Source organism: Falco naumanni, chromosome 4 (assembly GCF_017639655.2).
Source record: "Falco naumanni isolate bFalNau1 chromosome 4, bFalNau1.pat, whole genome shotgun sequence".
Lineage (NCBI taxonomy): Eukaryota > Metazoa > Chordata > Aves > Falconiformes > Falconidae > Falco > Falco naumanni.
Window position 1 is genome coordinate 41746488 of NC_054057.1, and position 25275 is coordinate 41771762.

Sequence of the window (25275 nt, forward strand, 5' to 3'; positions counted from 1 at the left end):
TAGGAATATGAAGAAAGATAGTTTCAAGAAGAACAATTAGCCACCTTGATAATCAAATAAACCAGAAAGAGCCTTGTAAACAGAGTTTATTGGATTTATTATTTTTTTTTTCTTATATTTAGGTAGGGAGATAATTTCAAAAGGAACAAATAAAATATAACTCAAATAAGACAGCATGTCTTCCCATATATTGTTTTTCACACTGTAGATTACAAGCTAGGTAATGCTGACACATCTCCACATTTTATTCTGTTTCTCCATGAATATTTCCAAGCTGTTCCTCCTCTATCATTTCTCAGCAATTTCTTCTCAGCACTAGTTAGAGACAGGTATCAAGACGTATTAGACATCTCTCTTGTTTTCTTCAGTATGATCAAAGCATGATCAAAGCTGAACTTTAGACCCCAAGCAATTTGCTAAATGCTGCTTACTGCTTTGTGCAGGTTTGGCTGTAACACTCAGGATAGGAAAGCATTATCCTTAGAAAAATTGTTGGATCTACCGTAGTATGTTGCTGTAAGAGACATGAAATTATGTGCCCAGCATTAGTTCATGTTCTTCCTGCTCAGGAAATCTTGTGACTTAAGGAAAGCCTATACAGCCTTGCTAGTGTTCAGTATGAAACTACATCAGTGCCTGCGGGCAGTTATCTCGTTGAAATGGAGCCTTCCAAAGCCAAGAACATAAGCTTGGAAAAGCAGCACCCTCTGATATAAGTATTCCCATCTTCCTTGTGCATCAGACACAGAAAGAAGCATATTCTGCATAGTATATACAGTGGTCAATGGGCTGCACGCATGTTTTTTAAAGCAAATACAAATGAAAATTGCTGAACTCATCCATTCTGGGTAGAAAGTAGAATCATGGATTAATAATCTTTATTCTTAGGACACTTAAATTTGTAGCATAAGGAAATTCTGTTATTTTCTGTTTGTTTCATGGTACTTTAGATTGTGCTTAAATGTTACTTAGAACAAGACATTTGTGTCTTTTCCAGAATTTCTCCGCTGCATCCCAGTTTTGCTGCTGTTATCTTATTGCAGCTATGATCACAAAACATGTAAAAAACACCAACCCAGTCTCCAGAAAGTCAATCAAATAATGGCAGAGGTTTTCCAAAGTAACAGCAGTGGAATGTATCCCCTAGAAAGCAAACACCACTTTCTGTCTTTAGCGGTTTTACGTCATATTAGGCATTATAGCACATTACGTTAAAGAAGCATAATGTTAATGGTTAAAACAGTTTAGCTAAACCAGAACAACCATGTGTAGACACTTTGATTTATACTGAAGTCTTAACTTATACCAGTTCAGTTTCTCTTTGGTTTTCTAAGCCAGATATAAAATTATATATAGTATCTATTCTTACAGTTGTCATGACTTTCCTGTAAAGGCACATATTTAACTGATTTTGTTAAACACGTACAATTTCTGGTCTTTGTACCAGCTCAAAGGGTTAATGTGAAAACCACATGTAGATCTACACTGAGATCTATGGAGGGCTAAATGTGATAGACTAGATAAACTTTTTAAGACAAGGCTGCATTACTTAATGTTTTATCTTATCATCTGTTGCTGTCACAGTGCTGTGGCAGTGTGACTAGGGCACACAAAGCTCCTGTGATCTGTCTTTTCAACTACCTGTCCTACATGGAGTTACCCCAGCAGCTGCAGCCAGTAGCGCCCTGCAATCTCCTCTACATTGCTCACTCTTTATTTAGTGTGAGATGGGTCGCTGTGATGGATGGGAAAAATAGAGGTCAAGCTGAAAGACTAATATCCTTGTACATTTTGCATTGAGGTACCTGGAGTTGTTCTGCTCCCAAAAGTGGGGGCGGGGGGTAGAGTGTGTGTGTGTGTGTGAGTTTAGTAACTGCCAGCATCACACAGCTTTAGAGAATAATAGCCTGCTTGACCTGATGGTCTTGTGTTTGCTTTCAGTAGGGTTAGGAGGAGTCAATGGGCTGACTAATTGAAATTCTTCTAATCTGGCAACTTTATGCTCTTCTGGTTTTAGCAACAGTCAGCTGCCTTACCAAGCCAAATGGCATGATACAATATAGTACAATATTGAGTTTCATGATGGCCACTGCTTGATGCTTGCATTGTAAGCTTACCACGGCCTCAAGCAACTCAAACTAAAATCAATACTGATACAACTGTTGTAGTGTTAGGTGATATTTTAGAGCAGAAGAATGAAAGACCTTAGCTAACATGTTTAGAGTGCTGTCATCCTATAAACAGAGGGATTTGATTTTTGTGCACTGTCATCCATTTACTGTACTAAGCAGTTGATCAGTCTTGGAAAGACTTACTGGATTGCCCTGGATCCTACAGAATATTGATAGCAAAACCAGATACTGAATTCAGAATCTGTGGGTTACACTTCATAATATTCTCACTCAAAGACCACTTTTAATTCCTTACATGCAATTGGAAACCAATTTTTAAAGTGTTAGCTGAACAACAACTTTATAAATCATCATGAAACCAAGTAAAGTTAAGCAATGGCTTAACCTCAAAATCTTAACAAATGCTAAGGGGACGAACCCACAAATCAAGAAAATCACACTCCATTACTGTGAAGAAGCTGAGAAGTTCAGAGCATGCTGTTCCTAGAAAAGGTAGAGAGATTTTTATGGAGATTCCTCTGAGCCTCTGGAGAATGCTTTCAATTGTACTTTCCCTTATTCCCTTGCACAGTCACTATATGTAGGTCGTTAATCACCTGTTCAGAAATCTGCATTATGTACAGGAAAAAAAGCTTAGGTTTGGAGAACCATGTTCCTGGCCCTTAAAACAATCAGTCTTCTGGTAGACTCATATTCCAGATGTAAATGGAGGCCCAAAACAGGAAAAAATCCAGTGGCTCTACTGAGCTCACTGTAGGCTGTAACCCTGTTGTGCTCAGCTGTCCTAAACATTATGTTCTCCCACTTTGCTGGAGCGTATTAACTCGAACCCACAGTCATGCAAATAGAGTGATACAGCTGCCAGGCTATAAATGACATACTTAATAGGGTATAGATGGTGGAGTGACCTTGGATCTGTAGGTGCAGGTTAGCCCCAGACCATGCAGCAACAGAGGGTTTCTGTTCTCTGTCTGCCCAAAGAGGAGAGCAGACACATGGAAAGGAGATGTTGCCAAGTGGCTTGTAAAGATCTCTTATGTGGAAACAGCTATCAGACACCCTGAAGCTCCTGGATGAGAGGAACCAGATCAATAATGGTCCAAGGATGGCTACAGAAGAACAGTTTTGGGTGTAAGAATGGTCGAATGAGATTAACGTAAGTACAGTAGTGTATTGGACAGATAACGGGTAGTAGTGAGGAGGCATAGGTTTGACCTGCCAGATTCAGCTGATTTGCTCAAAGCCAGAATGTTCCATCATCGTCACTGGCAGACAGTTTTATTACTCTGAAATAAACCTTGGAGATGGATGAAAATTGCTTGATTCCTTGCTTAGTTGACTTTAAAAAAGACGGGTGTATATATCATCATAGATTTCTGATACATCAAATATCATCTGTCCTAAGAAGTACATGCCTTTGTTCATATACCAAATCTATATAACTAGCAAAATTAGCAGCACCCCACCAAGAAGCAGAAATGGGCAGCTAAGAAATCAGCCTTCAGTATGTCTTATTTCCCCCTCCAGCTCAGGACTTCAGATTGAGATATGTTTTACAGAGTGAATTACAAAACTTGCAGTCTCTGATGGCATTCCTGTGAACAATATAAAAAGAAGTAGTATTGGGTTGTCACAGCGAGTTTTAAGTTACTTAAATGCTACGTTCTTCAAGGATCATCAAGTTCCTGTGATTCTATAATAATTTTTCACTAATAGTAATAGTAATAATAATATGTAAGCATATCTGACTTTTCTAAGCTAGTATTTGAAAGGTAGTGGGTTTTATGTAAGAACAATAAGATACTCAATTTGCATTAGTATTAATAGTATGGCACAATCTACTTTAATCAATAAATGTATTTTTATAAAGCTGGATGTGCTACAGCTTCAAAACCATGGTCAGTGCCAAAATAGTCATTACCTAACATGCACATTGGGGAATACAAGGGAAGTTCTGCAGTTAACAACTAAACTATTTTAAAATGGCATGTTTACATGGAGGCTCTGAAAACACTATCACACATTCTGTTCTGTAATGATTAATCTATGTAGTGCATACTCAATAAGAGTAAAAGAGTACATAAATCTCTGCTGTAGATGTAGTTATACCTGAACCTATGTGTTTTTCCAGTCTGCTTCATCTGTAGGAGCTGTTTTCATGCACTTTTATCCAGACCTGTTTTGCCATAAAACTACAACCGTGCCATAAACACTGTCAAGTTAATAAACCAGCATTTTCGTACCAATAGTGCTGCATAGATGTTCTCGTACCCATGTGATAGTTTCATATTCATCTGAAGAATCAGCTAAAAATATCTTGGGTTTTGGTAAACAAGGATTCCTCCAGTTGCTGCCATATGACCTAACAGCAAACACTCATTTTATCTTAAAGCATTCCTATATGTGAAGAAATTGCAGGGTTCCTTGTCTATCTTTTTGCAACAAATGCATGGGTTTGCCATAAAAATTAATTCATCCAGTAAAAAGAGGGAAGAAAAGAACAAAACTCAGTGCCAAGTTATGATTTTTAGGCTGATTGCTGCTATTTAGGTCATCTATATCCCTGGCTTCGCTAGTATAGCTATGTCAGTCGGGAGGATCAAATACGGTATTGCATTTTATCCCTTAAAGATGCATGAGCGTACAAGAAGTGAGTTTGAATTGGGGCTTTTAACCATCTGATCAAAACACAAGAGTAAAAAGAAATGATGGCTTTTGGAAGGAAAAAGCAAAGCTTCATTTTCCAAGTCCACAGAATGAAATTCTACTTTTTTGTCTGTCATTTGCCCTTTGTTCTGTGTCACTTCATAAAAAATGAAAGTTTCTATCCAGGAGGTGCCAGAAGTTCACATATTTTTCCTCCATTTTACCATAAATTTTTACGTATCTCTGCTTTTGCAGTCAGAGATACTAGTCTCCGGTTGGTAAACTCTTTTCCATCTCATATCATGAGAGGTGTACATGTATGTATTACAATTTTGTTTTCTCATATAGAAATCTATCACAATAGAAACTGTGTAAACCTTAAATTTAGATACTGGAAAACAATGTATTTCATTAAGTTGCAGATCTCGATGGTTAATATGCAATAGTGAAAAAATAATCTTGAGAAAGCATCCACAATATGGTTACAAACACTCTAAACAGCAGTCCCAGTTTGTGCACAACATTGTTCCTGTTAAAGTTGGCATCACAGTCCCCATGGATTAGGACAAGATTTTTATTCATCATAATTCCTTGAGGTTTTTTTCTTTTTTCTACTCCAGAAGAAGCTTACCCAACTGTAACTAGAGACATAATACAGTAATATAAAATCAAAGATAATACAGTCTTTATGTGTTTATCATGCAAAAAATGACAAAATTTTTATTGTGTTTTCACTTTCATTTTTTAAACAGGATTCCAGCAGGAGAAGTTATTTCATGTTTGTATTGTGTATTGTATTTGGGAAAAAAAATTACTTGATGTTTCTGTCATTCAGCACCTAATGAGAAGCAGACAAACTTTGGAGATGTTAAAAGCTTTATACGTGTGAGAATTTGGGGAGGAGTTATAAATATAGAGTATAATCTATGTATCAGTTGGGGATTTGAGCACAAGAGAAGTTTGGGGAAAGGTCCACTGAGAGAGAGCTCGTTTTGGGAAAGGTTTGTTCATAAGACAAATATCCTCCCATGGGTTTAGCCTTGCCTGGAACAGCAGATGTGCTGTGATAATCTTAATAAGATTTCTGCACCTGAAAACATTTCCAAATCCTTTTTTTCATCTATTTCCCTTGGTGGCTTTTTAAAAGAACTGTCAGTTGATTTTGCAGCAGAGAGTATTTTCAAAGTTGACAACACTGTTTATTGTCTCTGTGCAAAGAGAGTGAAATCAATTTCTCTTGAGTATTCAAGGCCTGGGGTCAATGAACTGAATTTCGATTATGGAAACTACAAGTTACTTACACTTGTTGTCATTTAAGGAAATAATTTCTCGTATTTCATTATTTTTTGTATTTGGCATTCTTATCACTGCACTGTTGTCCATGAAGTGATCGACCCTAGACTAGTAGGAATCTGAGCGGGCAGTTGTCACCAGTGTTATTTGGAAGAGCAATGTTCTTGTTTGCAAAGCTGGATGCTAAACACTGAGAAAATATCAGATCAAAGGGGATTAATTCAACGGCCTTAACAGAGTGGTTGGGACCTTTGCTGAAGCCCAGCATTTTTTAATGTGCAGAATATGATGTTCTGCCTTCAACTGTAACATAGTAACAGTAAAAATTACAGTTAGTGCAAACTGGCCTGAAAATGGGTACATGTGACCAAGTAGTTTAGGAGGCACTGATGTGTCATTGAAGGGAAGAGTCAAGAGTATGAAGCTGTCAAAAAGACAATTATGAGGCAGACAAACTATGACTCCTCTGCTCCTTCTGGGGAGCAGTTACTCCTCAGTAGGGTGACTCATACAACTAACTGCTCGTCACTGGGAATTAATAGCCCAAGCCAGAGCATGTACAGGCCTTTCCTGATGGCCTTTCAGTTGCTTAATTTGCATTTGTTTGGCAATTTAAATTATATGTGCAAGTCCTAAATACTGTTACTGTGCATGAACAGAAATTAAGACTGGAGCTTGTATATATTCAGCTGTATTGTATATATTCAGCTAGTCTCAGCTGAAAGTGAACAGCTATTTAATAAATTATTAATGGATATGTCAAGTAAAAGACTGCTGCTGAAAGTTAGAGGAACCTTTTTTAGGGTCACCTTTCTTTCCTGTGACCTCCGTGAATCTTGCATCCTCTTATACTTATTTCTACAACTACGAGGAAATTATTTAAGTGCCCTTTGGGGTGGGAATACATTTGAAAATAGATCTTCTACATCCTAGGCAATATCTCCTTTCTTTCGCTGCAATGTAAAGGGTGGCCTGGACATTTTCACTGTATGTACTGGGTTAAAGAAAAGAAGAAAGAAAAAGAAAAATCAAATAGGACTGACCCTACTTTTCTTTTTTAAAAGCTCCTGTACATCTGTGTGAACTAAGCTTTAAGAATGCCAAGTAAATCCCTTTGTAGGATTTAGTCAGAGAGAGGCATGGTTCTTGGATGTTGTTAGTGCCTGAGCTCAAACTTGATGTCCACAGTCAGTACAATTAAAACCGAAGTTTCTGTGTGAACAGGTGCTCATGAACTTTTCAGTAAAAAGACAGGTACCTCCAGGATTAGGCAGTACCTGAGTAGGGGTGCATGCTTGCAATTTTTTATTAGATTTGTTAACACCTCCCACGTCCTAGTTTAGCCTCTCAGATTACTGGGTTCTTCTTTGTTTATCCACTGAATATGTTACTCAGCTCCTTGCTCCACAAGCTATCTCACTGACTTCACATTAAAGAGCAGAGCAGCACTGCAGGGTTTCAGTTGTCCTGATTCAAGGTTGAGGAAATATGGACAAAAGCAGAGGAAGTGTACATGAATCCCTTCAATTCCTCCATAGGTTCACTTCCATGTTATAGTTAGAAATATCTCTTGGCTATGATAATGCATCTTTATTTTCCTTTTCTCCCCGTTGTTGCAATGGTGCTCTGCAATCTGCTGGGTGACGAGCCTTGCAGGCTGGCCTTGATCTGGTGAGAAAAGTGCATGGTGGACACATGAGCTGTTGCACTGAGATTAACTGTTCCTGTTTTCTGTTATTGCCCCTTTTACAAGGCATTTAACACTACCTGGATCAGTAGACCTTTCTTCTATCTTTCCAATTCTCTTTTTTAATATTAGCATGGAGTGCTCTACTCACAGTATGGTGAATGGTAAAAAACCATGTGCAGTCATTGGTACTGCTGTCGTTATTGGTTTTACTATTAATAACAATAATAGTAATTTGTTTGAAGTCCTACCGATCACTCGATAGCTATCTTCCAAGAACAAATAAAACGGATGGTCTCTGGCCTCACAGACCATGGCACTCTAAGACAACCAAACGAATAGTTCAGTGGGATGGCACAATGAAAAGGATGACTGCAGAAATAAACAATTTTCATTATAGTCAGTTCGACAAACAAGCATGCTGAGAGGAAATTTAAATGTGGATTTGAAAGAAAATTTCTCAAAAGCAAGACCAGAGAGAGATGTTGTATGGAATAAGGCATGGAGGTGATTTGAAGCATTGCCAGAAAGGCAGAAAACAGTGGGAATATTGGAAGAGTGACTTAAATTTATGAAGCCAAATGACCAGTGGTCTTCTGGTGTTTCTCAAACCTAGGGCTTCTGAATCGCTTTTTTGCCTGCGGTAGTGGGTAGAACAGCACTTCTCCTTTGTGCAAAAGGATGCCAAAGAATCATTGCTTATCGTCATGTTTGTACTTGCTGTGATATTCCAGTTTGTCCAAAGTAGAAATCACACCCAAACAGAAGTTGGCTAGTTTATTGAGAGACTTTTCCCACAAAGGTTACAGTGTTATTAAAATACTTTCAGTCACTGATTTGGAAGCGCTGCCGACAAGTTGCTTTTGTTAGAGAGACAGCTGTCTTTTCTCCTGACAGGAGCGCAGCATTAGTGGCCTCTTGGTACCAAGTTTAGTAAATGGATGGTCTTCTGTAATACTTTGATATGATGAGTGTTCTATTCAGACCAAGATTAGAATATTGCAGGGTTATTTAGCATCCATCTGTTTCACTTTTGGCTGATTCAGTTGCACAGGGTGGTTCAAAACCTCTCTCCAAGCTAATGAATCAGGCTTTCAGAATGTGTTTATTAGCTAGACCTCACAAGGGTTTGTGGCCATCTCAACTTGAACCTTTTTTAAAAAAATACAACATTCAAAATGTATTCAACTAGTATTTCTTGTCTGTAGGCAACTGTGATAGTTTTATGAGAAAACCAAAGCAAAATTCATCATGAAGGTAATTAGAAACTTCAGAATGTCCAGATTGTATTAAAAAGAAAGGATACTAATTTTGTTTATTGAGTTAGAAGTAGTAAAACATTTGGAAATGTCTGTTCATTAAGATTATAAGAGTACGCAGTTGTGGGAAAGAGGCATCTAACATTTTTTCTAACTTGGGCTGTGGAAAACAAGGAACATGCAACACAGGAAAAGCAAATGCTCAGTTGCCATCTGTGAAATGAAGTGGATAAGACATAAGTTGCTATGCTAATAAGTGTGCCATTTGTGCAGCTTCTACGGATGACAGTGCGGCAGAGAAGAAAGGTGGAACGCTTCATGCTGGCTTAATTGTTGGCATTCTAGTCCTGGTCCTCATTGTGGCTGCAGCCATCCTCGTGACTGTCTATATGTATCATCATCCAACGTCAGCAGCTAGTCTCTTCTTTATAGAGGTAAGACCAAAGAAACATATTGTGATACTAGTCCTGTCACTTAGCTACAATGATTGGGGTTTCCAGAATAGAACTTCCTTAACTAAATCTAGAAAGTATTGTTGTGTTCATAGCGTAAACTTTTAAGAAAGGGACCTCTCCTAGCAGGTGATGCTGTTTTGTTCTTAGCAAGTTTGTCACTCAGCTTCTTCTTTAGCTACCATTGCTATTTTTTATTATTTTGTTTGTTTTTACACAGGAAATATATCTAAAAGATATATCTCATATACCACCCCACCTCTCTTTCCTATCCTTCATTTTACTCATGATAGCATTTTTCCATTAGCTTTCATGTGCACTGGCAATTTATTTTGGGACACATATTTTTTCTGTTATTTTCCTGGGGGAAAATAAAATGTATGCTTTCTTAATTCTCTAGAAGAGCTGACAGTTTGAAACCTGTGTTGGCTGTTCCATACATTCATTTGTTGAAATCTTTTAACACTTTGCCTCAGAGTGTGGGAAAGATGCTTTTCACCTAATTTTAACATCTAAATCTAGTATTATCTCGCTTTGTTCTTTTTATTAGTGTAGTGAGAAAAAGACTGGTTTAGACCATGAGTCATCTGACCTGCTTGAGACATCTTCTTCAAGATTATATAAATAAGCATTTTTCTTCCTCAAATACCAATAACTACCTTAGGTGTAGATGCCCACATTGCAGATGCTGACATTTAGTCAGCTCAGCTCCACTGTACATGAGAATATGAGAAAGGAGCATTCACCATAGATGTTTGATTCTACAAAAAACTGAATACCTCTACACCTACTTGTGTTTTTTTCAACTTAGCAGTATTCCTCTACCTTATGATAACCATAGAGTTGCTAAACACGAAAGAATATGCTGACTGTTCATAAACCTCACTTGTAGTACTCCCTTTCTTTTAAGAGCCTGGACACTTTCTAATGGGCAACAGTGAAGACACAGAACAACGGGAAGTGTTAGTAGGGATATCTAGGGATTGCTTAGGTAAAAGACTGGACCAGGAAGATACAGGCATTCATTCTTAGTGACAGCAGTGTGAATTGAAGTGAGACATGGACATGGATAGAATGATTAAAATTGTATTATAATAAATATACTTCTTAGATGCAATAGTAGTGACCAAAATCAAAAGGAATTGTTTATCAGTATTCTAGGCTCAAGCAATGTAACTGTGTTAACCACCAGGAAACAGCATCCACGTAATAAAATCAATAGTTTTCTTTCATGTCTATGGAACATTTCAAGCCAGTTCTCTATTGATGTAGACAAACAAAACTCCACTGAAGTCCTTGTACAAAAGAGAAGGATTTCTCCCTTTTTTTTTTTCACACACATATTGAATTTCTCTTCTTTTACTCTAGTAAAAACAAGTTTCTTATCTGTTATTATGTGACTGAAAAGGCTAAGTAAATGGCAACACCATTTATTGAGGAGAGAAGAATACCAAATTAAAACACACATTTGTTTATTTTTGTTCTCAGTATAGTAATGGTATGTAAATTTATTTCATTCATCAACATTGTACTTATCATGCAAACAGTGGTGCCTCAGTCAGTTTTGTTAAACCTATTCCACTGAACTTAATCTTTAGGTGGTATTAATCACTCTTTGCAGTCAAAGCTAAAATATCTCTAGCAAGCAATGTAGGTGTTCAGAAATAATAGAAAACATATTTTTTCTGTTTCAAATAAAGGGGAAATAATTTAATAAGGACAGGATTAATTAAATCAGTCAAAATCAAGTTTATGCAAAAGTTGGTATAAACTACATCCGCTTTCGGTTACTAGCAAAATAGTGATACTTGTGAAGAATCAGTCATTTAACATAAAATTATAAAAAAATCTAGCTGTGAAGGGGTGGCCTTTCCCTGTGAGTGGTAAAACCACAAAGGGTGGAGAAAGGGATTACTCTGTATTTCAGAAGATTTCCACAAATTCAAAAACTGTAAAGCCATTGTTAGTATCATAAGCAAGGAAGAACAGAATAAAGTAATCCATTCTTGAAATAAAATTCTTTAAGAAGTTTAATCATTTACTTTCCAAACAAAAAAGAAAATAATTTAACCAATTCAAAAAATAAAGACTAGAATATATTATTCTTATATTCATCTGATCTATAGGATGTACATTATTTCAATGCAGAGGAGAATGTATCTTCTCAGACTTCCATTTTGAAAGTGAAGTACTTAAAAAAAATAAAAATGAGGCATAACTGGTATAAAAAGGTCACTTATGAAAATGCCTTCCTTATTGGATTTGTGCAATTGAAAAAAAATTGAGTAAGCAGCTACAGATAACATGTTACCCCACATACCACAGCAGACAAGCTGCATTATTTGTGAGAAATGAATGAAATGTGGATCTGATGTTACTGTTCTGGGGAAAGAGCTCAAGCGGATTGCCATGGACTTGTCATGAAATGAGAACAAACACGTAAATATTTCACAGTATGATACTGTTTTGTATGAGTCTTTTGATTAATAAAGCAAGTTGCACAGTTAAAACAAGATGTGACAGATGGACAGGCAGCTCCTTCATGCAGTTATCTAAAAAATTACCAGTACCCTAGTCTCCCATCAAGTCTTCTAGCCAAATCAAGATCTGCATCAGTTTATCATCAGTAATTAATATAAATCTAAGGCTGGATAGGATAAAGAATGAGGACCTGCCCCATTTGTGTTTACTTTTAAAGAAGCTACTTTATAGAGGCATCATATTGACGTTAAGCATAGCATTCATTCAAAACTTAACACGATTAATAATTTTTTTACATCTAAGTTTCTAGGATGCTGTCATGATTTTGTAGGTAAAGCATCATATCTGTCCGATTTTGTTGGGGTTTTTTTAGGTTAAGGGCTGTATAAGGAATTTTGAGTTGATTCGATTTATAGTCATAACTGATTACTGAATAATTAAAAGTATGATAAACTGATCCCACATCTGAGGCTTTAAGTCTTTTTCTTTCTTGTGTTCTCTGCAGATATCACTCAATATTCACTTATGTCCTCACTCACGTTTTCACATAGCTCATCTCAAATCCCAGTTGTGATGCCCCTCATGTTTGTTATATAGTGAGCACCCCCAGACAGGGATAAATACACCTACATTTTGATTGTAGTGTTTAACTTTGCACTGATAAATGCAATCCCTTGCGACACCTCAGAGCACCATTAAATGACATCCTGAATGCACTAGCTGGTTTAAACAAGTGATACACAAAAGCCAAGAAAAACACCATTATTTCAAAAACAACTATTGTTCTAGAATAGCGTAATGTTATTCTGTGATTTTTTTTTTACACTTAAAGTCTGAAGAAAATGTTTTCTTTAGTGGTTTTGTTCATAGCTGTTGAACACAATGCATATGTGCAGCCCCACCTGGAACAAAAATAGCTGTTTTGCACAAATAGCTTGAGAAGTCAATGCTATTCAATTTGTCCATGATAGTGTATCATTTTGAAAGAATAAGATCGAAATAGTTCAATACTTTTTTCAAAAAAGTTCCCCTTTTTCTTAAGCGTGTAGAAGATTCAAATCAAAATGCAATGTTTTCTTCTTTCTTCCAGCCCCACGCTATTCAACGTGTGTTTCATTGTTTAAGTTGTATGCTTCTCTGGTGACCTAAAGACGGAATTAATTACCAACTTTTAAAGTTGAGGGAGTTTCAATTAAAGTTTCAGTGAATGCAGGCTCTTTCTAAAAGCTGAAAGTAAACGTTGACTAAAGATTAGCTTGTGGAGTGACAGAGCAGATGTTGTATGCTTTGATATTTTATTTATTTATGGTTATCTTTATGGTGTTTTCTGTCCCTTGAATTTTACTTTGTTTCCAGTTATTTCCCCTTTTGAATCAAGCTACATACCTACTCTTACCTCAAGGAATCTTGTCTCTTTTGAGTACATTTTGAAGTTGCACTTGTTTTTAAAAGCAGTGTACATGTCAAATAGTGCTTTTCATGTGTTTTTCAACAAAGTGGAAGCTTTTGTCATAAATCTAGCTTAAGACATGTAGCTACACACTAGCTATATCACAATTAAAAAGTAATTAATTTATTCACTAACTTGTATAGTATACTTGCATTCAGGATTTAAGGTTAGATGGCCAAGAAGCCAAGCATGATGCCCCTATTGTAGTACATTGCATGCTTGTGATATAGATCACAACAAAAGTGATATAGATATCTGGAGCTGGAATGTAAGTGGGGCAAAGAAATTCCCATATATGTCAGATGGATTTGGTCAAATTTCAGTGAGTTTTGGGCCAAACAGCAACCTTAGTAGTATTTTGTATTTCGCTGCTTTTTCTTGTTCTATTTTTCCTGTGCTGATTTTTTTTTTAACCTTTATTGGCTTGCATTTGTGTGTGAACTTTGACACTGAGAGCCATTAACATCCAGGGAGCATTTAGCAAATCGAAAATCAAGGCATAAGGCAGACTGTGTTTTACTCTAATGTCTTTTGCCTGTTTGCACCCAGTTCTCTGTGGACACAAAAGGTTGCATGACACAAGAAGTTTTCATGCACATGCTTTTTTTGTGTTTTTCTTACCTTTCTTATGTATATGTTAGTCCAAAGTCTTCTTAATGTTTGAAACATACCTCATCTGTCATGCCAGTGCTCTGCCTTTGGAGAACAAAGACAACATGATCTGGCCACAGCTGAGGAGACAGCAGAATTGCTGGCCAATATGAAGGCAGAGAATCAGATGTTGTGATGTCTTTTTGCAGCTGGACACAGTGATACCATTGCCAAACATGCTTTTGTAGGGCTCAACAACAGCAGAATAAAATTCTGTGGCAGTTCTCTGCGGGTAGGGGAATTCAAGGAGTCTGAACTAACACTGCAAATTGGGACCATCTTAACCTTAGGCAAAAAGCCTTTCTTTTGTATTCAGCTTATAGGTACAAAACCAAATCCAACTTACTAACACGTGGACTCTGAAACTGTAAGGATATGAGTGAATTCAGAGCCTATGTATTTCTTAATGGCGGCTGTGTATGCCTTAGTAGTAATTAATGTCATGCACTGAAGAGCAGTGTGGGTGTTTGTGGTTACAAGTTATTCTTTTGAATTAAGATCCCATTTTAAAAGGTCTCAGCCTTTGCCTTGATGTTCCCACCCTCCTTGGAGGTTTTCTATAGCTTTATTGTGCTGATTCTGCTGCTTTGAAACATACATGTACACTTACACACACATGCACATAACTGTGTCTTTTTTAGTTCTTTGTTTTACTTCACTTTCACACATGCACATAACTGTGTCTTTTTTAGTTCTTTGTTTTACTTCACTTTGGATGTTTTAACATGGATAATTTCAGAAATCTGTTTTTCAAATGGCCACACAGAGAGTTGAACTGGTGCTATGGAGCCAGAGAGTGACCTTGGGAGAAAAAGAGGGAAGAAGGAATGAGCAGCTACAGACTTTGGCAATTAAGATATTAGTGTGTGATCAGAGTCCGGGGAGTGCACTTCTACTCCTCCTTATTTAACTTGAAGTATATCTTTAGTAGTAAATTAAATAAGCTTGGGACTGTTTTTTAACATAAAGACCAACCAGCACGGAAGGATCTGCATTCCTGTTTTCTAACTCACAGTAGTTCCTGAATCCTGAGCCCTACCTGGAGTGGTCTGAAAAATCACTAATTTTTGGGTATTATTCTAATGGTTGACCTGTATACAGGATTTCAGTATCTGGAAACATTCACTGGCATGCAGATGTAGCAGTAAATTTTTTTTTCAGATTTTGACCTTCTGCTCATCCCCTGTCTGCTTAGAGGAATGAAATAAAAGGATAAAATAGACAAAAAAGCTGGAAACAGCTCTTGGACTTTCAGAGCTCAGGGAAATTAAGGGTATTTCTGGCTCACCGTTATACTTCTCTGCTCATAGCAGCACTTCACAAATAAGAGCCATCATTTAATATCCATCCCTGTTGTCCATGCACTGTTTCCAGGCTTCTGCATTAATGTCGCAAATGCAGTGTATGTCTTCAAACAAAAGAGAAGTACATAGGAGAGAGAGTAAAAAAGAAAGAAGGCATTTTAAAAAAAGAGTCAAATCCTCAGATGGTTTAGACAGGTGATGAAGCTCACACAGCTCTGCTGATTTCTTCTGGGATATGGCCCATTGGTGGGGTTTTGGTGTGGGTTGTTGTTGTTTTTTTTTGGGGGGGGGGGGCGTGTTGTGTTTGTTGTTTTTTTTTTTACAGGGGATTATGCTTTTTGTTTGAAAAAGGCTTGACATGGTCATCAATTTGATTTTGCCCAGAAGTTCAGGCTCAATTGTGTTTCATGAAGATGACGATGAAAAAAGCGAACAAGTATCATTTTTCTCTTCTTTCAAAGTCCTGCGGTGTCCTGGCATTTGAGGTGTTGTCATTGATCTCACTGTCGTTGCCTTGTACTGATAGTAAAGTTATTTTTTCCAAGGCTTATCCAGTTCAGCAGGAACCAGCAGCTCAGCAATCAGCCACAAGGGAGAAGCACTAAAATAAATAATCAACACTGACAATAAAAGTCAAAGGTGGGGAGGAAGGAGGCATTCTGTTTCTCGTCCATGAGCAGTCAGCTACTTAGATGAACTGCAGTAAGACTGCAGAAACATTGTTGTAACAAGAAGTGGTCTAAATTAGAGAGACACTTTAAACAAGCGCTTCTATCAAAAAGAAAAACAAATGAAGCTGGTAAATTATCCTACTGAATCTTAAGTCTGAAGCAATCTTTATTTCAGAACAGTTTCTTCAAAATATTGGATTAACATGGTGTCAGACAATGGATCTTTTCTTATTCCTGGAAATACATAGCAGTAGTACATTGTCAGATATTAGAAACCTCATCTATTTCTGACTGTTCTGCTAAATAAATTGAGTGTTTCTAGAAGAGGTTAAAGACTGATGCACAAATTATAATTGCATAAACAATATTTCAAGTAACTTTGAGCACAAAAATACATTTTATGGGCAAGGTAGTTGGTAACAGATATTTCCTCATTGTAAGAAAGCAAAAGGCCTGGCTACTGAGATAGATTAACAGTGGACCAGTGCACTTTAGACAAATGGGTCTTAATGGTATCAGGTTAATGTATGGTCATTTAGTAATAGACCTTACTATAGTTTTTTGCCTTTTCATAATCCATTTGAGTAAGTCATTACAATTTTTCTAGGGTTTTGACAATTGATCCAGAATTTGGATAGCTCTGTATTTACATATTTTCAGTTAAGAGGGTTAAATAGGCCTTGTTGGCAAAGTGTCGTTAAAGAATATGACTTTTAAATAGATTTGAATGTTTTGTGACCTTGAATTAGACAAAGAACTTGACAGTGATGGAAATGTAAGATGCAGCCTTCAGCAGAAATGGTGAAACAGTCCTCTGAATGATTGAAAGATCTGAAATACAGGAAAATAATCAATAGGCGGAGAAGAGAAAGTTACATCAGAGCATTCAGCCTAAAAAGGGTTCAGTGACCAGCTTTTGTGTAGTTTAGTGGGAAATCAAGTCTGCTAGGGAGCTCTGGAGAGTCTTTCAAGACTTTGAAAGATTGACCTTCTCATGCTAATTCAAGTGTTTATACTCACGTAAACTCAGTTTGAAAAGAGAATGTCTTGGTGAAATTTGCTGTTCAAGGTTTACTGCTGAATAGGAATGCTGAGTTGATCCATGCACAAGCACTCTGGGACTTTATGCTGGTTGAAATGTACAAAGGAACTTTCTGAGAATCTTTTAAAAAAATTTTAGAGTGAGGTGTGTGCATGTGTGGCAGTATTGGGAAGATGACAGAGAGAGGGCAGATTTTTCATTATGTTTCCCCTTCACTGCTCTTATAACATTGCAGATCTTTACAGAGTCATACTCATTTCCATTTTTTTTGTACTGAATGAAAGATAGGATGACTATGGGATGGGGATAGTAGAGGGTAGGATGTAATAATATCAAATATGTAATACATGTTGCCAAGTTCCTTCTGTCCCTTACTGACAGAAACTTGTCTTCATGCATTTGTCTTCATATCATTTTTTATAGATAAAAGATGCCTTATAAAGTTCAAAATTCCCTCATGTTGAAAGATGTCAAAAGAACACACTTGGAGACCTTTCTATGTGACAGTGAGAGGATACTCCAGTCACCACCTTTTAGTATTCATACATAGAATCCTCTCCTCTTTTTTTTTTTTTTTCTCAGAAGTGAGACAAACTGTATCCATTCTGCCTCTACTGCAAGATTTCCACTGCAAGAGTCCATCTGAATATGAGGAAAAACTTTGAGGGTGACAGAGGGTGACTGGGACAGGCGCCCAGAGAGGCTGTGGAGTCTCCTTTCCTGGAGATATTCAGAACCTGCCTGGACATGATCCTGTGCAACCTGCTTTAAGTGAACCTGTTTCAGCAGGTGTTGGACTAGATGATCTCCAGAGGTCCCTTCCAACCCTGACCATTCTGTGATTCTGTGACTCACACAAAGGCACTTACTCTAGCCTCTAGCAATACTCTAGTATTACTGTAGGAAGTCAATTAAACTGCACAGCCAGCAACAACGGCGTAGGCAGGTATAATGTAAGAAATATGAAAGGTAGATCTCACTTTTGATGGATTATCCATCGGCTGGTTTCTTTCATTTTATTTCACTGATCTTCAATAGGAACTAACTTTTTTTTTTTTTGATGTGTATCATAAATTATTCTTCTACATCCTGACATGTATCTTCTGCATCCTGGTCCTGTATGGTCACAAGCTGTTTTCCCTCAACTTATTTGCTTAAAATAATGAACCCAAGGAAGCTTTGGTCCCATTAAAAAATCCTAGTCCTGTTTTCCCATTTTGTAACACACTGAAAGGAAGCAGGAGTTACAACTCCTCTGCCACAGCTCAGAGGATTTCCTTTAAGAGTTCTAATTCTAGAGGAAAAAACAGATTTTTTTCATGTTAAATTGGATAACAAAACTAAGGAATTATTTAAAATACCCAGCTTGCTTTCTCCCTGTTTTGTTTTATTTGGGTTTGGCATTTAGGATTTTTTTGGGGGGTAGGGTTTTTGTATCTTCTGATTAATCTCCTTCACAGAGAATAAAGGGGAAGAATGCGTTAGGCCTTTCCTGAGCTGCTTCAGTAACACAAGGAGCTTTGTATCTCACAACATCAATGAAGTGGCTTTTGTTTTTATCGATTAAAACTGTCATATCTACCGCTTTTGTGGGGTCCATACATAATGTCAATGAATTGATAGCTTGTCAGTGCTCTCTTTTAAGACTGGCAACCACTTACATTACCCACATGCACACAAAGAAGTTGAAATTAAACAGACTGTCACTAGGAATGGAAAATCTCATCTCAGGCATGAAGAGAAACCACCAAAAGCTGTAACTGTAGTATTTGGAGATAACCTTTGAATCTGTTGGTTTATCTCTGGAACAACAGCTGCTGTTTATCTTGTATGGCATTGTGAGTAGCTCAAAATGGTAGATTTAGCAACTAATCATGGGTACATCTTAAAATGAAATTAGGGAGGAACTTAATAGATTAAAACTGAGCTCATCCTTACATGTTGCCATTTGAGACTGTTTCTAATTATTTTTCTTACTATTTTTCCAGTGGTTTTTCATTTTCTCTTTTCATTAGAGACCTCTCGGTCAAATTGTTTTCTCATTTATACCAGTGTAAATCTGAAATAAGTCCTTTACATTTAATTGAATTATTCTTGATTTACTTCAGTGAGTGTGGGAACAGAATATGACCCTTTTTCTTTAACAGTAACCTAACTGTTCTTAATTTTGAAACCACTCTGAAACAAGCTAAGGTAGAAAAAAGTTTCCAAAGTTTGAATAGACTAAGTTTTCTTATTAGGAAAAGACATCCATTAAAGAGGACAGTGTCCTGCCTTCCTACATTGCAGGGAGCTGCTGCATTGAAAGGCCTGGGATTTTAAATTACCTGCCAAACAGAATTTAACTCTGAATGCCTCAAAAGTAACCTGATCCTGCAATGGGAGAAAAAGGAACGAGTTGCTTTTATAGCATCTCTTCCTAACGGTGATCTCTGAGGACAACTTTGTGCTGTACCCGCAGACAGCTGTGTGGTTTGTTGGTAAGAAGATTCAGTGGTCCCCCAAGGTTGCTTTGGTGGCTGCTGCACAACAGCACCATGAGTCTCAGCATAATGTCATGGCCGTAGCTGTTCTGTGATCCCCAACACCGCCGCTCAGCAGCATGAAATATCCTTAGGGATTGAAAGGCAACCAAAATGGGATATTATGGCAAAGGAAAATCAAATGCAATGTTTATTTTCAGATAAAAGAAAGACCATAAAGTAAAATTGTTTAGATTTTGAACTGTCAATGGAAATACAGGCTGTAACTTAACGTCGTTGTTTCTCCTCTCGTTTTCCTGCAGTGTTTCTGTATAGATTGATGCATCTTCTAGGCCTCCTTCCAAGCAGATTGTAACTGTTGACAGTAAAGAAAAAGGAGTATGTGTCAGCATATTTAGCAGATAAGATTTCCAATAGGGAATAATCATTTAAGGAGAGCCTCTTCTGTTACCTGGCTTTAAGAAGGAGTTTTCCTGGTTACCTGAAAGTATTCCCTTTAACAGAATCTCAGCTTGATCGCCCAGTCTGAAACTTCCCAGATATCAATTAGTTTGAACATACAGAATTTTTAAAGCATGTTTCCATCCCAGAGGTATCATAATCATACAGGAATTGTTTTATCCACCCTAGAAAAGATCTTTTTCTTCCCTGTTTATTAGCTGTTTTTAAAGCAGACACCAAACATCCTAACGAAAATTGATTAGAACTTCTAAGACCCTTGTACCTAACGGTCATAAAAGTTTAAATGCAAAAGGTTGCTTCTGTTTGAACCATCAAATAAACTACTCAAGCAGAAATTATGGCACTTGATATATTCATTGTTTTGGCAGTCCTGCATGAGCATGTCAGAATTTTGTTCTGAATATTTTTTTAAAGCACAGTTTCTGTTGACTCTGCTACACGTTTTCCCCTGGAGTAGAGTATGTTAGCAATTTTTTATGCGGAACTAGGAAGGAAAAGCAGTGGACAGATCCTTTAGGAGGTGGTGGATCAGCAGTTCTTTATATGACAAAAGTCACAGATCCACTGATAAACTATTTTAGACAGGAGCCGTTTCATCATCTTCATTGCTAGGACTCGCAGTATTTTTTTAGGTGTTTAATTCTTCATTGCTAGGACTCGCTGTATTTTTTTAGGTGTTTAAGAACAGCCATCAGCCACAGATTTAGAAAGAGGTATTAATTCCTCTGACTTTTGCTGCTGGTGAACTGTGCTTCTCCATTTCTGTAACAACTACACGGAGTGGGTTTTAGTATTAGACCAAAATTAGAAGGCATTGTTAAAGTTTTTTATTAATAATTTATTGTTGTACCTTTCATATTCTGAAAATTTATTTTCTTATTGTTGCTGTTACAGCGACGTCCAAGCAGATGGCCAGCAATGAAATTCAGAAGAGGATCTGGACATCCTGCCTATGCTGAAGTGGAACCAGTTGGAGAAAAAGAAGGGTTCATCGTATCAGAGCAGTGCTAAAATTTCTAGGACAGAACACCAGTACTGGCCTACAGGTGTAAGACATTTACTTTGCCTCTCTTTAAAGAAAAGGAGCCCTAAGCTGCTGTAGTCTGATAGAAAGAAGATTTTGGATAAGCTTTGTCCAAGAAGAAAAACTATCTAAGGTACCAGATTACCACTGCACAATAGTTTTTGTTAGTGGACTGAGACACAATGGTTCATGCAGAACACTTGTCAGTGGACACCGACGGTATCAGAATTATGGCACAAGTGCCATGTTATTGGCTTTAGGTATGGGGATGCACAGTAGTCAAAAATATAATAAAGCTTTGGTGCACAAGGGTATTGCCCTACGGTTCAAGTGTTCTTCTCTGGTATCTCAAAGATGGAGTGACAAATCTGTACCCTTTCAGTGAAAACAGCACTGATCAGTGTTCACAGGTGAGTGAGAAAAGTATCTCAATGTAATGCAGGTAAAGAAGAAAAAAAGGAATTTTCCAATACTTCTAAAAATGGATGTGAAATACACTCACCTTTCAATTCTAAATTAACCTACCCACCTAACTGAGCAAGTCACAATGTATATGCTTTCCAGGAGTAGTACAATGTTTCTCGTACATTGCTGATTACTGTTCTTCTAAACAACTCATGGTATACAAATTGGTAAGAAATTAAGACAACAGAGAATTTTCACAGTGGTGAAATTATTTTGTTTCATGGGCGTTCACAATGAAATTGGGCTGATATTTGGTTTCAATGTTTACTAAAAATTGATTATCAGGTTTGCTTCAAAGCATATATCTCATTTCTGAGCAGTAGGCTGAAGGCAACAGATCCTTTTGGCTGCCAGAGATCTTATGGACCATATCTTAGGCAATGTGATACAAAAAATACAATTTTCAACAAATGGGTTTCTATCCTTTGCCATTTCATTGTGAGTCCTTACTGAGAAGCACCACAGACTTCAATGCACCCCTTCCAGACATTCAGATACAAATGTTCTTGAACCCTGCTGATTCATACAGTGATTTTGTTTAATGCACATAGTAGTTGCATAAATATATATATAAATATATTTTTTTTTTTATAGCTAACACAAGGCAGGCTCTTGTGACTGTTAAGACAGCATTTTTGTCATCCAGACAAAGGAAATGGATTGCATTACTGCATATTTCCACGGAGTTGTAAAATAATCCTTAATATTAGAATATTTTTATGTTGTGTAGGGAAGGTGGTTCGTGTAGTTGCAGTGCCATAACCTTTCTGCCTATTGGAACCACTCTTTCTTTAGTGTTGACCCTTTCCCTCCATTATAGGGAAAGACAAGACTATAAATTCACACCATCAAAACAATTACTCCTTTCATGGAAGGGGTTAAATATACACTGAGACCCAGATCTTCCATGAGGAGTAGGAACCTAAATGCTTTGATGATCTGGGCCTGATCTATTAAAATATTAAATTCAGGTATTGTATGTACATTTCATCATAGTCATTGACGATTAGATTTTTTACATACTGTATAAGTCACTTGAATAATTTTAAAGTGAGGTATTTGCAATTTCGGATCTCAAGCAGTTAAAAAAAGTTGTAGATACCACCTTAATAGTACAGTCATTTACATTTCTTGTTGATGCTTGTATGGTCTAAAATTGATTACTTAATGCTGTTTTAAAAAAATCAGACATGATTTTTACTTGTTATTTTGTTCAGTAAATAATACAATACTGTATTTTCTGTATTCTTTTCTTTTGGATAACACACTTTTATTTTCATCTGTTCTAAATCATCTAGCGTGAGACTGAAACTGTTCAAAACCTAACTGGTATTAATCTGAAGGTACTAACAAACACATTGTCTCGAAGCCTGGTGAAAAGCCTGTGGCAAGTATTCATTTCAATTTGTGTGGGTCTGCTGAGCCCTGTTTCTAATAGGCTTGGATTAAATTGCAGGCTGTTAATTCCAATAGCAATAACCAAATGTATGCACATATATATATGGTGAAACTCATTTTTATTAAATAAAAACGTATCAGTGCACATCATTTAGACACGTATTTGGTGTGCAATACTTATTATTAGTTTTTCTAGGAATCTTGGAAGTCATCAGCTAGGGTTCATTGGCTAAATGAAGCAATTGTAGAGCTTCTATTTGAAGCATGCTGGAATAGTTTGAAATTATTTGTATTTCAGAGCACATCTTGGCAAATTATACTAAGACATTTACAAAAAATCTACACAGTACTGCAATAAGTTCAAGAGATGTTCCATATAGGTAAAGAAGATTTATATTATTATGAGTTTTCAGGTCTGCACTTTGGCTGATTCACTCATGTTTTCCATGGTTTTACCCATGTATGTAATACATGTCATGCAATGGAGCTGACAGGATGTTTGTAACATGATTAGAGAAACACAACAACAATTTTAAAATCCAGAATTTTGATTAATTTTGTTTTAAAGCCCTCTTGCACAGCTGAAGGATGTTAGTGTTTGCAAACTAACTCAAATTTCATACTCCTTTGTAAAATAATAGCAGTTATTTTTTTCACTCTTTGTCCATCTCATAATTTGGTGACCGATTTCACTGGTTTATGGGGAGCATCATAGTGTACTTCTTTTAATTTTTGCTATGATGTTATATGCTATGGATTATAGCATGATGAGTTGCTGGGTTAATTTAATAAGAATGATAGGCATATGTTTATGTCTGATAAGAACTGATATCCGAAAACTTCCTGCATACTAATGGATGTATAGTGTCTCATTGGTGTCTGCTTTTATATATTCTGTGGTATGTTCTACTTACCCCACTAGGCAAAAGTTAAGTAATCTGTTGCTGTTTTGTAATTCCATCTGGTTTTCTAATTTTTTAATAATTAAAGTTGCCACATTAAAAATTATACAAATATTAATCTATAGGTGTGATGAAATATTGACATTAATTGAGAATCCTATTCTTACTATTTTATAAAACACCAGGATAATTGGTCCAGACCAAAAAAGTATCATATAGCCCTCTCTCAGAGATCCAGCTGAAATATTATTCAGCAATTCATAAAGAAATTTCCATCCAGGTCTCTGAAACAGTGGCTTTACTAGCATTCCCACTGGTCCTTCGTTTGAAAGTAGTTCAGAATATTTCATTTGTTTAAATACTTACTTACAGTGTCATTTATTCTAACAGCTATCTTAACTCAAACTTTCCTGTAAATTTGTGTACCTGATGCATGGAATGTTTGCAAGATCTCCCAAATAATCATTTCTTATTATTTTCTATTTTAGTGTTAAATGCTCCATAACACCTAACAGTCACAGTGCTATGCTTCAGCTCATCCTGTTACACAGAACAGAGGAAAGTTTGAACAGCAAGGATTCAAAGCACGTTACTAAGTAGCTCTTTAAATCTCAATAAGATGAAGCAATAAATCAGATACATGTATCACACACAGAGATTGTTGAAGAAAGACCCTTACATTTGAAAAATTTTATTCGGATACTAAGAAATTATGGAAGTGTTGAAGAAGTGGAATTGTGATTTCACTCCCATGCTTATACATATAATGATGCAGTCTTATTTAATCACCTGCTATGTTTCTCAGTGCACCCTGTGATGCATTGGACATAGAAAATGCAGGCTGTTGTTAAGAAGCAGGTATTCCATATTTTTCTCCTTGTTCAAGTATTGTTTTACTTTTTCCAGAGCCTGCTCAGAAGACTACTTTTTTTTTTTTTTTTTTCTTTCCCCTCTCCATGGAATTTACTTCCTTTTCCCATCATCGTTGTACTTTAGGAATACACACACCTTGATTTATTTGAGTTCTGAGCATTCCTGTGAAGGGAGACAATTTTCCAGAGAAGACCAATGTGAAACTGTTCCTCCTTTTATTATAACTGCCTTCCTTGTTCTCAAAGCTTCTGCTGCAAATTACATAGATGTCTTGTAAGTAACAACCTCCTTCTATGTGCCATTATAATCTGGCTTCAGATCAAGTTCATTTTCTACAAATAATGTGTGTGATGGAATTCTGGGGGAAAATGTAATGCATCACTGTATTTTGAAAAATTGTGGAAGCCAAATTAGATTTTTACAAGGTGAACAGAGTATTTGACTTTGCAAACTTTACCTTTTTTCCTTGGTCAACAGAGTTCAAACCATAAAACTCTCACTACAAAAATATCTGAACCGGCTGAATAGTTGAATCACTGGTTTGCCATCCAAATGTGGACAGCAATGGAAAAGGGTTAAGCCAATTTGCCAGTGAGCAGG

General features: G+C 36.7%; 1 protein-coding gene across 1 annotated transcript in view; it reads left to right on the plus strand.

Annotated features, from left to right (window-relative positions):
* PLXDC2 (plexin domain containing 2) overlaps window positions 1-23054 on the plus strand; it is a 273509-nt gene extending 250455 nt beyond the window's left edge. Inside the window, exons 13-14 of the mRNA XM_040591928.1 lie at window positions 9291-9451; window positions 20908-23054. Coding sequence (XP_040447862.1) covers window positions 9291-9451; window positions 20908-21024 — 278 coding nt within the window. The 3' untranslated portion in view covers window positions 21025-23054. The remainder of the gene's footprint in view (window positions 1-9290; window positions 9452-20907) is intronic.
* Window positions 23055-25275: the final 2221 nt, after the last annotated feature.